The sequence below is a fragment of the Aotus nancymaae genome, unplaced genomic scaffold (genome assembly GCF_030222135.1).
Source record: "Aotus nancymaae isolate 86718 unplaced genomic scaffold, 86718_ANA_hifiasm-v0.15.2.pri h1tg000029l, whole genome shotgun sequence".
Lineage (NCBI taxonomy): Eukaryota > Metazoa > Chordata > Mammalia > Primates > Aotidae > Aotus > Aotus nancymaae.
In genome coordinates, this window is record NW_026988442.1 from 11799325 (window position 1) to 11816635 (window position 17311).

The 17311-nt window shown below is 44.2% G+C and overlaps 1 protein-coding gene and 1 pseudogene across 8 annotated transcripts in view; both read left to right on the forward strand.

Annotated features, from left to right (window-relative positions):
* TTLL9 (tubulin tyrosine ligase like 9) overlaps nt 1-17311 on the forward strand; it is a 75471-nt gene that overhangs the window by 9286 nt on the left and 48874 nt on the right. For 6 of the 8 annotated variants that reach the window (XR_010344520.1, XR_010344521.1, XR_010344519.1 and 3 more), the window contains exons 2-3: nt 4254-4297; nt 13984-14076. Coding sequence is in view for 5 of the 8 variants with exons in the window: in XM_012455222.2 (XP_012310645.2) it covers nt 4254-4297; nt 13984-14076 (137 nt within the window). In the remaining 3 variants the exon portion in view is untranslated. Of the gene's footprint in view, nt 1-749; nt 771-4253; nt 4298-4781; nt 4819-13983; nt 14077-17311 lie in introns of those variants that run through there. The other 2 variants (XM_064382307.1, XM_064382305.1) reach the window with 2 other exon arrangements.
* Nucleotides 16474-16646, forward strand: LOC135277167 (U1 spliceosomal RNA; annotated as a pseudogene).

Here is a 17311-nt window from a genome sequence, read left to right on the forward strand (position 1 = left end):
CTGGGGCTAAAGGAACCAGCTAAGCCATGAAGCTGATCTCTGGTAAGATGATCGGTGGGTAAGCTGGTGTGGCAAACTGGTTTCAGCATGGTTGTCTCCACCCGGCAGGTAGTACCAGGGGGCTCAGAGCAGGATTCCAGGAATAGAGCCAGGAATTAAGGCAGCTGGCAGTGTCACAAGCCTGTGCTCTTTTTGACTCAACACTAGCTGGTGCCATTCATGCCACCTTCCATGAATGGCACCAATGAGAAATGAAGTTCTCTGTTTGTAACCCAAATAAGCAACTAAGCCACTTTTGAATCATTTTCTCAATCAGATCATTTTTTTTAAAAAGTCTTGTAGCCTTGTCTTTTCCAAATGCATTATTTTAGTGGTTTGTGGAAAGTATTTATATTCTTGGGCTGTTTTTTGGGTCAAGATATGTGACAGATGAGATTGCTTGAAAAGCTTATTAACATAATACACTTAAAACTGCTGGGCAAAGTATAACAAACATCTTTTGAACTCTTTAGCTGACCTGTGTGTGGAGTGGCAAGGATTAGTAGAAGAAAAATTCCCAAGGATCCCCACCCCAACACACACACACAAAGAAGGAAAATAAAAAAAAGAATTGTCACTAACTGATTCTTCATTTCTCATTTTCCTTGGGGAGGACATTGATTGTCTCACAAACAAGAGTTGGAGAAGTGTCATGGGGCCCACTGGGCAGAGTTGGAACTGAGACCTCACCGTAAAGCTGGACCCTTCAGAGAGCCCCACCCTTAGTAAAGGTGTGATTAGAACCAATTTACCCTTCAGCAGTGGGAGACAACTAGGTAGCTAGTCAGCTTCAGTGTGGGGGAAAAAACCTTTCTCCTGAGAATTCTTAACCTGAGATGAGTCCTCAGGCTGGTCTGAGAAATGCTAAAGCAAGATGTTACCGTAAAGTTTACTGTTCTTGGGGGCCCAGAAAGATGTAAATGTTAAACATCTCTGAGTCGAACATCTTTGACTCCTATAATGGTCAAATTACATAACAATTAGATACGAAAAGATGTTTTAAAAAAGTAAAAAAAACAAAAAAAAAACAAAAAAAACTTGTTCATGATAAACCCTCAGAAAACCAGGGAATAGTAGGAATTTACTCAGTTTAGAGTAAATTGAGGATAACTATAAGAACCTACAGCCAGTACCATTCTTAAAAGGTGAAATAGAGAATGCATTCCTCTTATGCTCAGGAGCAAGATAAGGATATTAGCTCTTACCCTTTTAGTCAACTTTGTACATACTTGAGTTTTTGCCAGTGCAATAAAGCAAGAAAAAGAAATAAAAGGTATAAATATTGAAAAGAAAAGAATAGGTCTGCCTTTATTAGCAGATGACATCATTGCATCCAGAGAAAACCCAAAGGATTTACAAACTACCAGAACTAATAATTCAGCAAGGGCATCAAATACAAAGTCAATATACAAAATCAATACTTCTATATATGTATCAGTTTCCAATGTCTGCTTTAACAAATTGTTACAAATTTTATGGTGTTTAGAAACACTAACTTACTATCTTACAGTTATTATTTATTTATTAATTTATTTTTTTGAGATGGAGTCTCACTCTGTCACCCAGGCTGGAGTGCAAGGGCGTGATCTTGGCTCACTGCAACCTCTGTTTCCTTGGTTCAAGTGATTCTCCTGCCTCAGCCTCCTGATTGGCTGGGATTATAGGTATATACCACCATGCCCAGCTAATTTTTGTAATTTTTAGTAGATATGGGGTTTTACTATGTTGACCAGGCTGGTCTCGAACTCCTGACCTCAAATGATCCTCCCACCTTGGCCTCCCAAAGTGCTGAGATTACTAAAGGTGTGAGCCACTGTGCTTGGTCCCTATCTTACAGTTCATGAGATCGGAAGTCTGAAAGGGGTCTCGCTGGGCTAAAATCAAGGTGTTAGCAGGGCTGCCTTCATATCTGGAGGTTCTAGGAGAGAATCTCTGTTTTTTTTGCCTCTTCTAGTTTCTGGAGGCTGTCTCATAGTCCCCTTTCATGTTCAAAGGCAGTTCTCACATTGTGTGACTCTGATACTGTGACATTGACTGTGCCCTCTTCCACACTTAAGGACCCTTATGATTACATTGGGTCCACCCAGATAATGCAGAATAATCTTTCTATTTTAAGGTTCGTTGATTAGCAACATTAATTCCATCTGCAATTTTAAATCCCCCTTGCCATATAATGTAACATATTGATAGGTTCTAGGGATTAGGACATGGACATCTTTGGAGGTGGGCTTTTTCACTTATTACAATTTACTATCAGGTAGAAAATGAAATTTGAAAATGCTGTATGTAACAGTGTCACAAAATAAAATACCTATGAATAAATTTAATTTAAAATGTACAAGGCTGCTATGCTGAAAACTAGAAAATATTGTAGAAAAATTTTTTTAAAGATTTAAATTAATGGAGAGATAGATCATATTATTCATGGACTGGAAAACTCAGTACTTTATGATGTCACTTCCTGAAAATATCTGTAGGTTCAATGTAATCCTAATCAAAATCTCAACATGTTTTTTTCGTAGAAATTGGCAAGCCAATTCTAGAATTTATGTTGCAGTGCAAAGGACCCCTAACTGCAAAGACAATCTTGGAATCAGAACTTACTTTACCTGATTTCAAGATTTACTCGAAAGCTACAGCAGTAATTGAGCCAATGCGATAGTGACATAAGGATAGACAAGTAAATAGAGCAAAACACAGTCTTGAGATAGATCCACATACACATGGTCAATTGAATTGTGACAGACGTGCCAATGCAATTCAATGAGGAGAGGGAATTTTTTTTAACCAAAGGCTCTGGAGCAACTGGATAAACATATGGAAAATGGAATTGAAAGCAGGAAAAAGAATTAAAGATAAAATACAAAAAGATGAGGACAGCTTGGCTAGTGTTGGGGGAGTTGGAAGGGCTTGAATGGCAGAATGAAACAAGATTCACTGCGTTTCAGTGGGGCTTCCTTCTGCCAGTTTCGTAAAGCAGTATCCTCCATTCCCCTCCGCTGCTCTTTGAGCTGTAGGCTGGTGTGCTAAGCAGAATTCTAAGATGGGCCCCAAGATTCCCACCCCCTGGAGTACATGCCTTGTACAATTCTCTCCCCTTGAGTGTGGAGGAGTCCGTTAATTTGATGGTATCGTTACTATGGTGATTACCTTCCATTACTTAAGACTCCATCATAGGTGACTTGGAGGGGGGAGGGTTGGAAGTCAGAGGGACGTGCTCCACATTGCCTGGAGGAAAACAGACATGCATGTTGTGAAGTGCCTATGGGGTCCACACTGCAGGGAGCTGCAGGCAGCCTCTAGGAGCTGAGAGCAGTCCTCTGCAGACAGCTGGCAAGAAAACAGGGACCTCCTTCCAACACCCTAGGCAACCAAATTCTGCCAACAATCTGAATGAGCTTGGAAGGGGACCCCAAACCTCAGATGAGAGCCATAACCCCAGCCATCACCTTGACTGTGGCCTTGTGAGAGCTCAGCCGATGATGCAGCTAAGCTGTGCCCACGCTCCTGGCCTATGGAAACTGAGATAATGGATTTCCATCATTTTAAGCCACTGATTTTGTGGTAATTTGTTACCCAGCAATAGAAAATGAATGCAGATGGCAGGTCTGTCCCAGCTGGAAATGCCATCCTGCACAGGACCAATTTCTATTTCTCTCTTCATAATTGCCTTAGGAATTGGTCTTCCCAGGACAGACAGCCAAGTTGTTTCAGACATGGTTGAAGTGGAATAATACCCACTACCATTGAGGATTTGAAAGGTCAATCTGGGGTGAAAGGAATTAATATTTCTCTGAGTCTTTGACCTATCCCCTTCTGGCATCCTCGATCTAATCAAACATTCCAAGTAGAGTAGAAAGCCCAGATCCTTCTCACAGAGTGTACTGAGCTGAGCTTTCAAAACTGGGGTTCAGGGCTGAGTTTTGGAGTACTGAAAACCAGGCATTTGCTATACTGGTCATACCTGTGGAGGAAATCTGCAGTAAGATGGTACCATGGATACTTGGGAGTTCATTCATAGCAGATAAATTCTGGTCTGTTTGCTGGGGGCATGGTGGCCAGTGGGAACCTGATCAGGCTGGACCTTCATGTCTCAGAACCTAGGCACTGTTGAATCTGACGGTTTGGGCATTTTAGTATCTGCAGTAAGTTAACCTGGGAAAGCAGGGTGGATATGCAAAACCAGTTACATCCTTTTCCTTTCCTCATTGCAGAATCAAAATTACAAAGGCCATGGATTGTCAAAGGGAAAAGAGCGGTGAGTGGTCCCATCCAATCCAACAATCACAGAACAATCAACCTCCCTTCCTCCCTCTTTTTCTTCCCTCCTTCCCCTTTTCAATCCCTCTCTCCCTTTTCTACTTTAATAATTATAATGAAAATGATGGTAGTAGTACTAATCCTAAACCATTATTGAGCACTTACCATGTGCCAGGCTCTGGGCCCGTCACTTGACCTGTATTAATCCACCGAACCCTGACCACAGCACTTTGAAGTAGATACTACTATAGTGTCCATTTTACAGACGGAGAAACTGAAGCTCAAAAAGGCTAAGTGACTTGCTCAAGATCACATGATCAGTTAGGGACAGAGCTTGTTGGACTCCAGGACCCACTGTCTAACTTTGGTCTCTCCTTCCTCCAACAACCCTGTGATGACTTGATGACTTGCATGTCAGCTGTGCTCTGATCGTCCGCTTCACTCTGCATCGACAACCTGAATGCCGAACTCAGCACCCCTTTGGATCTCCTAAAGAGAATCCACTTGCACAAAGCAGGAGTGAGCAATGTAGTCTTTACTGAAGATTCCTGTGGGGAGTTAGAGGAGCTCGTTTACATAGCAAATGTTTTAGATAGTCTATTCTCTAGTTCAGTAGATATTTCTCTTCTTTCCAAAATTCCTGCTGGCTATACCACCACTGAGGAGGGCATGTGTGATTTGGGATGCTTCTCTCATGAAGCACTCATCTTCTTTGCCTTCTTTCTCTCCATACTGACTATCCCACCCATTTCAAATCTTTCATTCTCTTATGCAGTGCAACTCAGCAATGTTCTGGATCCTGGCCCTAAGCATATATGCCCAGCCTAGCCCCATCCCAACAAAACAAAGAGCACCCCACTTAACAGGCCTGTGTTAGGCTGTTTTTGCATGCTATAAAGGAATACCTGAGACTTTTTATATATTTTTTGAGACAGAGTTTTGCTCTTGTTGCCCAGGCTGGAGTGCAGTGGCATGATCTCGGCTCACTGCAACCTCCGCCTCCCGGGTTCAAGAAATTCTCCTGCCTCAGCCTCCCGAGTAGCTGGAATTACAGGTGTTGCCCACCATGCCTGGCTAATTGAGACTGAGTAGTTTATAAAGAAAAGAGGTGTAATTGGTTCATGGTTCTGCAGACTGTACAAGCACGGCACCAGCATCTGCTCAGCTTCTGGTGAGGCTTCAGGGAGCTTACAATCATGGTGGAAGGCAGAGCGGGAGCAGGCACTTCACATGGCAAGAGTCGGAACTAGTGGGAGGTCCCAGGCTCTTTTAAATAACCAGATCTCCTATGAACTGAGTGAAAACTCACTTATCACCAAGAGGATGTTGCCAAACCATTCATGAGGGATACATTCCCAGGATCTAATCACCTCCCACCAGGCCCCACCTCCAAAACTGAAAATCACATTTTAACTTGAGATTTGGAGGGGACAAACATCCAAACCATATCAAGGCCCCATATACTTATTTTATAAAGGCACACACACGCACACACACGCACACACACATTTATCATAAAATATTTTTTATTTATGTGCCTTATTAGGGCACATATAGATATGCGTTCCACTACCAGTAAAAGAAAACTCAATAATAGTAGCTTAAATAAATTGTATTTATTTTCTTCACATTACAGAAAGTCTGGAGTGCTGGTACAGTGGTTCAGTAATGTCAGAGCCAGCGTCTTCATGATTGTCTTTTTTTTTTTCACTTTTTTTTGAGATGGGGTCTCACTCTGTTGGCCAAGCTGGAGTGCAGTGGTACGATCATGGCTGCTCACAGCAGCCTTAATCTCCCGGGCTTATGCAGTCCTCTGATTTCAGCCTCCGGAGTAGCTGGGACAACAGGCTTATGCCAGTGTACCTGGCTAATTTTTTAAATTTAGTTTTTGTAGTTTTGAGGTCTCACTATGTTGCCTAGGCTGGTCTCCAACACCTGGCCTCAAGTGATCCTCCCCCCTCGGCCTCCCAAAGTGGTGGGATTACAGGCATGAGCCTTCATGATGGTCTTGAACTCTTCCTCATGGAGACCAAATGGCCACTGCAGCTCCAGCCTTCATGTCATGATCAAGACAGGAAGAGTGAGGGAAGACTCAAGCCATATCTCTCTCTTTCTTTCCTTTTTTGATCGAAAGAGCAAAACTTTCCAAGGAACTTAGCCTGCCTAGCAGTCTTATGCTTTTATCTTATTGACTAGAATTGTGTTACATGGCCAACCCCAACTGCATGGGTAGCCAGGAATACAAGTTATATAAGTGTCATTGTACTGTGATTACTATTCTGCACCCTGCTTTTGTCACAAAGCTCTGAATGCATTGTAACTGCGACTGCTGTTTCATTGTGTATTGCTCGTTATTTATCCATCTTCCTGGTGAAAGGCACTTATGAAGTATTGGTTTCACCAGAAGCCGACCCTGAGGGAAGGAAGTGAGAGCAGGTGGTTTATTTAGAAGGTGATTCCAGTGAGCACTGGCAGGGAAATGGGGAAGTAAGACAGCTAAGGAAGGAAACCAGTAAAAGGTGCACCATCGACAGGTTATTGCTATGGGCAAGTGGGCTCAAGCCCCCGGGGAATTCCTGGGAGAACGTAGAATGCACTGTGGTCTTATCCTAGGTGTGAGATGGGAGACTTAGCAGATTTATCCACCGACTCCAGTCATCACTGGTTGTGTGCTGTTGGCAGAGGGGCAGTTCACTCTGGTGCTTCCGATCTGCTCCACATGCTGGCTGAGCAGACTGCAGGGCCAGGGAAAGCCCTCAGGTAGTGTCGCAGGTGCTGGCAGTGGAAAGCTGTTTGATTTGCATGCACAGGAGTGGTGAATGTCAAAGGGATATGGGCGGACCACCAACAGTGCTTGCTACAGGTTATTCCTATAAAAAAAATGAGCAATTACAGATAAGCATCCTTGCACATGTGTTTCCTGGTAGAAATGCAGAGTACAAACCCAGGGTATAGAGCTAGGATGGGCTGCTGAGTTTAGAGACTTCACTAAAAGTCGGTGGCCCTCTAAAGTGCATTCCACCAGCAGAGGAGGAGTTTCCATTTTATCCCATTTTTGCCAAAACTTGGACCTTTAGATTTTTGCTGGTCTGATGTGCATGAAATAGTCCTTGATTGTTGTAATATGCCAAATTGTTCTCCAAAGCGGTGTCCAATGTGCACTCCATCAGCATTGTAAGATAATTGTCATTTCTCCACATTCTTGTGAACACTTGGTATTTTTCTGATTTTTCTGATTTTTTTTTTTTTTTGAGATGCAGTATCACATTGTCGCCTGGGTTGGAGTGCAGTGGCATGAGCTCAGCTCACTGCAACCTCTGCCTCCCGGGTTCAAGCAATTCTCCTGCCTCAGCATCCTGAGTAGCTGGGATTACAGGCGCCCACCACCATGCCCAGCTAATTTTTTGTATTTTTAGTGGAGACAGGGTTTCACCATGTTGACCAGGCTGGTCTCAAACTCCTGACCTCAAGTGATTTACCCACTTTGGCTTCCCAAAGTGCTGGGATTACAGGTGTGAGCCATCGTGCCCTGCCCAACATTTTTATGAGTTACAATTATATCCCTCCCTAAAACGTACTGAGATGAGTAGTAGTTGTTTTACATTTTTGTGAATCTCTTTAACACCTTGCTTATTAGAAAACATTTGACTTTCCAGATCTTCTGTGTTAAATTTGTTTTGATAGATTGTTTTGGTCAAAGGATAGGAAGAAAATCCAGCCTTACAAATATAGGTAGTTGGAAAAGGGAAGACTTTGTGTACCCCTGAAAGAGAGTTGGGGACCCTGAGGAATACTTGAGCCCACACTTGACAGCCTATGGCTCTAGGGGATTATAATACGCATCCTTACCTTATCACAGTCTACCTTGAAGCAAAATTACACCACTTCATGTACAACTAAGAACTCTACAGCCACACACTTGTGTTTACTCCCCTCTGATCTTTTGTGCTATTTTTGTCATATATTTACTTGTAAATATGTTATAAACCCTACATTACATTCTCACTATATTTGATTTAAATAGCTACTTGTATGTTTTTTTTTAAAAATTAAGACATGGAAGAAAGTATTCCACATTTACCCCACTCGTCATTCCTTCTGAATTTCCATCTGGTGTAATTTTCCTTCAGCCCGAGGAACGTTCTTTAGTGTTTCTCATAGTGTGGATCTGTTGGCAAAAAATTCTCTCAGCTTTTATTTATTTGAACATGTCTTTATTTCACTGTCATTTTTTAAGTAAAGTTTTACTGGATATAGAATTCTAAGTTGATCTTTTTTTCTTAAAGCACTTGAAAGACGATATTCCTTTGTCTTCAGGCTTACGTTGTTTCTGATGTGAAGTCAGCTATTCTTTTTTTTTTGAGACGGAGTCTCACTCTGTTGCCCCCAGGCTGGAGTGTAATGGCGCAATGTCGGCTCACTGCAACCTCCACCTCCCAGACTCAAGCGATTCTCCTGCCTTAGCCTCCCAAGTAGCTGGGATTACAGGCGCCCGCCACTATGCCAGGTTAATTTTTGTATCTTTAGTAGACATGGGGTTTCTCCATGTTGGTCAGGCTGGTCTTGAACTACCAACCTCGGGTGATCTGCCTGCCTTGGCCTCCCAAAGTGCTGGGATTTAGCTCTTCTTGTCTTCTACTCCCACTCTCCACCCACTTTTACCTCTATGCAACGTGTCTTTTTTCTCTGACTTTTTTTTTAGGACTGTTCTGTTTTCAGCAAGTTGACAGTGGTTTACCTGGGTGTACTTTATGTTGTGTCTGTCTTGCATGGGGTTAATTGAGCTTCTCGGATCTGTGAGTTGATAATTTAATCAAATTTGAAAAATGTTTAGCCATCATTTCTTCAAAAAATAGTTTCTGTCCTCTCTTCCCCATCTCTTTCTTGAACTTCAATTAAATGTATGTTAGACTGCTTGATGTTATCTCACAAGTCACTGAGGTTCTTTTCATGTAAAATTTTTTTCTCTAATTCAGTTTGAACAATTTCAATTGGACTGTTTTCAAATGTACTGTTTTTCCTTCTCAATGCCCAGTCTCTTGTTAAGCACATCCGTTGAACTTTTTTTTTTTTTAATGAATGAGAAGTTCTTATGTTGCCCAGGTTGGCCTTGAACGCATAGCCTTGCCTCAAGCGCCAGGACAACTGGCCTGAGCCACTGTGGCTCCCCCTTTTTTTTTTCTGTTGAACTTTTAATTTCAGATATTATAGTTTTCCCGTCTAGAATTTCCATTTGGTTCTTTTTTGTTTGTTTTGTTTAGACAGGGTCTTGCTCTGTCACCTAAGCTGGAGTTCAGTAGTGTGATCAGCTTCAACCTCCTGGGCTCAAGTGATCCTCCCACCTCAGCTGCCCAGGTAGCTGGGATTACAGGCACGTGCCACCATGTCTGGCTAATTTTTTAATTTTATGTAGAAATGGGGGTCTCACTGTGTTGCACAGGCTGGGTTGAACTTCTGGGTGATCCTCCCACCTCAGCCTTCCAAAGTGTTGGGATTACAGGTGTGAGCCACTTGGCTATTTGGTTCTTTTTTAGACTTTTCATTCCTTTTCTGCAATAACTCATCTATTCGCACATTGTACCCATCTTTTCCCATACATCCTTTAACATATTTGTAATAATTTTTAAATTCCTTCTCTACTGATTCTGATAACTGGGTCATTTATGGGTTTATTTCAATTGGCTGTTTTTCCTGTTGGTTATGCATTACACTTCCCTGCTTTGCTATTGCATGTGTTATATTTTTAGAACTGCAGTCTGGATATCGTGTATGAAAAGCAATTATATATAATCATTTTTTAGTGTTTATATACGTATATATACGCACATACATTCACACACTTTATAGAGTATGCGAGCTCCTTCCTCTGAGTAGCAGTTAGGCTTAGCTAACCGCTAGATCATTCAGATGCCTCCTAAAGCTGAGTCGAATATGGGTTGGGCTGCAGCTTTAATTAAATTTTGTGCACTTCAATCCAATCTCCGGCACTGCCACTTTGAGCTCGTTAGTATTTGAGTTAGGTGGAAGTTGGGCTGGAGTGCTGATTATTGTTTATTTTTATTTTTATTATTTATTTATTTTGAAATGGGAGTTTTGCTCTTATTGCCCAGGCTGGAGTGCAATGATATGATCTCGGCTCACTGCAACCTCTGCCTCCTGGGTTCAAGCGATTCTCCTGCCTCAGCCTCCAGAGTAGCTGGGATTACAGGCATGTGCCATTACACATGGCTAATTTTGTATTTTTAGTAGAGACAGGGTTTCTCCATGTTGGTCAGGCTGGTCTCGAACTCATGACCTCAGATGATCCACCAGCCTCAGCCTCCCAAAGTGCTGGGATTACAGACATGAGCCACCGTGCCTGGCCTTTTATTTTTGTTTTTAGAGACAATGTTTCACTATGTTGCCGAGGCTGGTCTCCAACTCCAGTTTTTCATCTGTCAACTTAAAAAAATAGAGACAAATCTCCAAGAAAAAAGGTTTTATTTGGGAATAATATACAAGAGGTAGAACTGCAATCCAGGATGTCCATACAGACTAGGGTGGCCCCCAGCATGTCTGAAAACAGAGGAAAAGGTTAGGGTTCTCTTGGGGAAAGAGGAGATTTAAGCAAGTTGTTTCAAAAGAAAGCTCAGTGGTGCTAGCAGCGTTTTCTAGGAGAGCTGGTGAGTTCAGTAGCAGATTGGCGACTGTCAGTAGTCGCTAGGTAGGACTCGGGGTCTTGGAGTTCCTGTTAGGCCCCTGCAATTTCGGACTGGGCCTGAGAAACAGTGTCAGGCTAGTGTTCTTGTATTAGCTGCTAGCTGCCCTTGTGCTGTTAGCTGTGATTTGAAAACTGTTCTTGTGATAGTTATTATCTGGTAAATCATGCATGAGAACCCTCCCTTCATGACCTTCCCTGGCTCTGTTTTTTTATTTTTTATTTTTTGAGATGGAGTCTCACTCTGTCGCCCAGGCTGGAGTGCAGTGGTGGGATCTCGGCTCACTGCAACCTCTGCCTCCCAGGTTCATGTGATTCTCCTGCCTCAGCCTTATGCGTAGCTGGGACTACGGGCGTGCACCACCATGCCCACCTAATTTTTTTTTTTTTTTTTGAGACAGAGTCTTGCTCTGTTGCCCAGGCTGGAGTGCAGTGATGCGATCTCAGCTCACTGCAGCCTCCGCCTCCTGGGTTCCACTGATTCTCCTGCTTCAGCCTCCTGGGTAGCTGGGATTACAGGCACACACCACCACACCTGGCTAGTTTTTATATTTTTAGTAGAGACACAGTTTCACCATGTTGGCCAGGCTGGTCTGTAACTCCTGACCTTATGTGATCCCACTCACCTTGGCCTCCAAAAATACTACAATTACAGGCATGAGCCACTGTGCCCAGCCTAATTTTTTTGTACTTTTAGTGGAGACGGGGTTTCATCATGTTGGTCAGGCTGGTCTTAAACTCCTGACCTCAAATGTTGTGCCTGCCTTGGCCTCCCAAGGGATTATAGGCATAAGCCACCTTGCCCGGCCCCCTGGCTCTATTTTGCCAGGGTTTGACACAAGTGACTCCATTTTGAATCTGACAATTTTCACACACCATTAATTATGTTAGCTTGAGGTTTTTTAGATGCTTTTATCAAGTTTAAGAAGTTCCTCTCAGAGTTTTTAAATGAATGAGTATTTAATTTTGTCAAATGCTTTTTCTGCATCATTTCATATGATCATGTGATTTCTCCTCTTTAGTCTGTTAATATGACTGATTAAATTGATTATTATTATTATTATTATTTTGAGATAGTCTCTCTCTGTTGCCCAGGCTAGAGTGCAGTGGTGCTATCTCAGCTCAGTGCAACCTCTGCCTCCCCGATTCAGGCGTTTCTCTTGCCTCAGCCTCCTGAGTATCTGGGACTATAGGCATCCACCACCACACCTGGCTAATTTTTGTATTTTTTGGTAGAGATGGCGTTTCACTTTGTTGACTAGGCTGGTCTCCAACTCCTGACCTCAAGTAATCTGCCTGCCTCAGCCTCCCCACAAAGTGCTGGGATTACAGGCGTGAGCCATCATGCCCAGCCCATTGATTAATGTTTAAATACTGAACCAGCCTTGCCTACTGGAATAAGCTCCACTTGGTTATGGTATATAATCCTTTTTATACATTGCTTAATTCTATTTGATAGTATTTTGTTAAAGATTTTTGCATCTATATTCATAAGGGATATGGGTCCGTGCTTTACTTCTTGTGTACTGTCTTTGGTTTTGATATCAGGCTGATACTAGCTTCGCAAAATGAATTTTGAAATTCTCCCTCCTCGTCTGTTTTCTGAAAGAGATTGTGTAGGACTGGCGTTAATCCTTCAAATATTTGGGGAAATTCTCCAGTGGAACCATCTGGGCCTGGAGATTTCTTTTTTGGGAGGTTTTGAATTATGAATTCAATTTCCTTAATAGCTACAGAGCTATTCGGATTCCCTATTTCATATTGGATGAGTTGTAGTAATTGTGCTTTTTGAGGAATTGGTCCATTTCATCGAAGTTGTCACATTTAGGTGTGCAGAGCTGTCAGTGGCATTTCCTTCTTGTGACCGTGATGCCTGCCGGCTCTGTGCTGGTGGCCTGTGTTTCGTCCTCATCTTGGGTAGTTGTTTCTTTTCTTTGTCAGTCTTGTTGACAAATAGGTTTGTCAATTTGATTGCTCTTTCCAGAGAACTTGCCTTTTATTTTACTGATTTGCTATAATGTTTTTCTGTTTTTGATTTTGTTGATTTCCAACTTGCCCCCTTTGACATCACCCCAGAGTGGGAGGGGCACCTTGTTACTGCCAGGGTGGGGAGGAAGTCCAGGTTCCACACGTGGTCTCCACTGATGCAGTGGGGGTGGGAGCCTCGTTACCGCCTGACAGGGATGAAAGCCTGGCTCTGTCTGTGACCTTCTCTGACAGCACCATGCAGGAGTATTGGGTGCCCTGCTGCCACCTCAGGGGAAGTCTTGACTCCCTACGCGGGCTTTGCTGGCATCCCTGGGGGTGGGCCACGGATGTGTTCTGGGGGGTCTGGCTGGAGTAGAGGAGTAATTACCTAAGTCATCTGTCTGGCTGGGTCACTCTTTTCTTGGTCCTTTGCTAGAGAGGGTGTGCTTTTCTTGGAGCTTTTGTCATCTGTGCCCATTGGCATTTCTGGGTTGGTGGCTTTTCATCTCCATGTCTGAACTATATGAGACAAAAAGGAAACCCGGGGAGTTCACCACCGTGTAGTTCCTGTGGTCCTGAAATCCGCAGCCAGTCTGCCTTCTTCTCTTTCGGTCTTAAATGTTCTGTAGATGATGTTTTGAGTTTTCAGTTGTATCAGTAGGAGGAACAGAGAAAAGTACATCTGCTTCATCTTCCCAGATGATTGCCAGGAAAGGGCTTTGCAAACACTTCTCATTCTATGTAAGGGTTAGTCATGGCACATGTAAAGCCGCTAGATCACGCCTGACACATAGTAGGCTTGGATACAATGATCGTTATTTTCCAATGATTCGAAGATTCTATAATTCTCAATTTGATTATGTTAAGTGTTATCAGGCTCTAATGCTAAATTCTGAAATACAGTATGGAACTTTCCAGGTATGGAACTTGACTTCTCTTCCTCCCACTTTTTTCCTCTCCCTGCGCCATCCTAGGAAAATCATTGATCCTGAGCAAATGTTCATTGCCTTATCTTGCAGAGAGCAGAGAGCACCAATCCGGTTCAAGACCGCCCTCATGAACACACTCATGGATGTCCTTCGCCACAGGCCAGGATGGGTGGAAGTGAAGGAGTAAGACATTCCCCCAGCCTTGTCCCTCCTTCCCTTTGTCTCACAGGTCCTTGTCTTCCTTGGTTTTTCTCCCAGTTCCCCCGGGTGGCTACTGAATTGTCCCAAAGTGGCTGTGACATTTATTCAACACCCACAATGTGCCAGGCACATTGTCGCTATCATCTGTGTCTTATTTAAGCCTTTCAACTAAACCCGTAAGATAAGATTATGTTCAGAGTTATTAAACCCATTGCTTAAGGTCACACAGCATGTCAGCATCAGAGCAGGATTCAAACGCAGGCGCGTTTGTGTCCTGTGGCTTTCAGCAGAGACTAGGAATGCAGCTACCACAGACCTGTGGCCTGGATTCTCCAGAGACAGGTCCAGATCAAGGACTGCTCATCCCTGGGCACTTGCTGGCTCTGTGACTTTGGCCCATAAGCCTGCATTTCTTCTTTTATGCTGGCCTCTGGAGAGACTGATTGAGACAAATCAGCATGAGATGCCGGCACAGAGCAGGTGCTGTTAGTGAGGGCTAGGGTTTGGATGCATGCAGTGGAAACCCAAAGTAAACGAGGCTTCAACTTGCTAGAAGTTTATCTGTCCCATCGAAGTCCACATGTAGGAGGTTCGGAGATGGTAAGGGGCCCCACAGAAATGTAGGATCCATTTGCTTCTGTCTTTCCATTCTACTATCCCTTAGGTGAGGCCCTTGTTTTTCGTAGTTCAAGGTGGAGCTCCAGCCTTGCTTTCACATTCCAAGTAGCAGGAGGTAGGCAAGAGGCAAGAAAAGGTACAGGCCGGGTGCAGTGGCTCACACCTATAATTCCAGCACTTTGGGAGGCCAAGGTGGGAGGATCGCTTGAGTCCAGGAGTTCAAGACCAGCCTGAGCAATGTGGCAAGACCCTGTCTCTACAAAAAATTTTTTAAAAAGTTAGCCAGACATGATGGTGTGTGCCTGAAGTCCCAGCTACTTGGGAGGCTGAGGTGGGAAAATTGCTTAAGCCTGGGAGGTTGAGGCTGTGAGGCTGCAGTGAGCTATGATCACACCACAACACTCCAGCCTGGGTGACAGAGTGAGATCCTGTCTCAAAAAAAAAAGAAAAGAAAAGAAAGAAAAGGCAAGCCCATCCCTTGAAGGACACAACCCAGGAGTCTCTCACGGCTCACTGGCCAGACCTTAACCATGTGGCCACACCCAGCTACAAGGGAATCTGGCAAATGTGATTTTATTCTAGGAAATATAGGCTACGTTTTCCCAAGTAAATGCTGAGAGTTCCTTTACTGTAGAGAAAGGGGAAAGGGGATGGAGGGGTAGCTGCCTTGCTGCGTGGTGCTCAGAAAGTATTTGCTGCATAACAACAGCTAAGCCTGCTGGACACTGTAGCATTTTGCATGCACTATCTTTTAAGCATCCCAACACATCTTCCAGCTAGGTGTTATCATCATCCCCATTTTACTAATGAGGAAACGGCACAAAGTAGTGAAAAGGCCATGTTTGAGGCCACTCAGCTCATGAGGGCTTGGGCTGGGATTTGCACCTAGTCGGCTGCCTACAGAGCCACAGCCTCATCTTTCAGTGGCTTCTCAGTGGATTAAAGCATCAGATTAGCAGGTGTTCTAAATCTGTGATTCCCACTGCCTGGTGCTGAGGCCAGCAGGAAAGCTTTACTAAACCATCCCACAAAAAATTAGGAGTTGGCTGTGGTGCAGGTAACCCAAGATACCAGCATCCTCTTTTTAGGGCTTTGGGGAATATTACAACAGTGACAGTGGTGTTGATGGTGTGGTGGTGGCAGCCCTTGTGGATTTGCCTTCTTGGTTCTCTTGTGATCATGCTAATATCAGCATGGGGTTTCCTTCCCTGGATCCAGAGGAACTGATGTCATGAAAGGTGTCGGGGGGAGTTGGGAGGAGAGTTAGAGGAGAGTGAGGTGACTGGCAGGTGGGGGTGGTGTAGGGGAGGGAGAGCAACGTTGCCACCAGCCATGTGACCTCTGTCCACTCCCTGCCACTCCCCAGCCTCTCCTCAATGGGCAGGGGAAGAGAGTCTGAGGATTTGTCTGGTGCTGACAGGGTGGGAGCCCAGGAAGCAGGATGCTCCATGGCTGATCCCGGATTGTCTCAAGGATCCTTAAATCAGGAAAGGCCCAGAGGCCAGGGTCTTTTCCTTCAACACAGCTCTGTGAATCTAAGGCCTCATCCTTTAGGACCTAAGCTGGGTCTGGGATTTCCAGACAGAATCAGGTGTCAGTTCAGACTGCCAGCCCGTCAGGTCAGTTTAGAACAGATGTGGCTAGAGCTGTCCCTTCCCTTGCTTCTGCCTGAGAAAGATACATGACACCTTGGAATGGCAGCAGCTGTCCTCTGACCCCCGAGGTGATGAGCCTGAGGACAAGTTAAGGATGGCAGAATGGATGCTTCCCTGGCAGGGGAAACGCCATGATTGGAAGGAGGTTTTCTCAGGGCAAGGCTCATGTATTCCACTCCAGATGTGCTCCGCCCTGCGATTATCTCCAATGTGGGAAACTCGATTGCGTCATTTATGATGATTGGAGACTGGGAAGGTAGAAAGAACCTGGATCTCCACTGACCTTGTTAAGCAATTTGGTGTCTTCCTGGGTGAATTAAGAGCAACTTGATTGTGACAGTCATGAAAATGGTGTGCACAGGAATGAACTTCTGGTCTCAGAACAGAATACAAAATCCACCCTGTGACCTCCACAGCCCTGCTTGATTGGGTCCTGCCCAACTTTTCAGTGTCGTCTCTGACTTCTTTCCTTCTGCCCTGGCTTTTCTTCATGTTCTTGAACATGCTCTTCCCAACCTCAGGGACCCACGCCCTGCTCTTCCCCCTGCTACAACCTTCTCCCCATTGCTTTTTACCAGGCTGCTCCTCCTCACCCTTCAGATCTCAGCTGCAAGGTCCCTTCCACAGGGCGACTCCACCCAGCGTAGGTCCCTCAGCTACCCTGCCTCATGGCCTCTACTGGACCACGTGGCGGTTCACTTCACAGTTCATTACAGAGTTGTTTGTTTCCTTGTTCATTGTTAATCTTCCCCAGAGGGTTGTGTGCACCACCTGGCAAGGTGTTCTGTCTCCTCCTGTATCACTGGCATCCAACATCGTCTCTGACACAGAGATAACCTCAACACATACATATTGGAAAAATAAATGAATGAATGAATGGTAACATGTTGTTTACTCATTCATCCATTCAATATACAGGCCTTCTGCTGGGTGCTGGAGGAGGA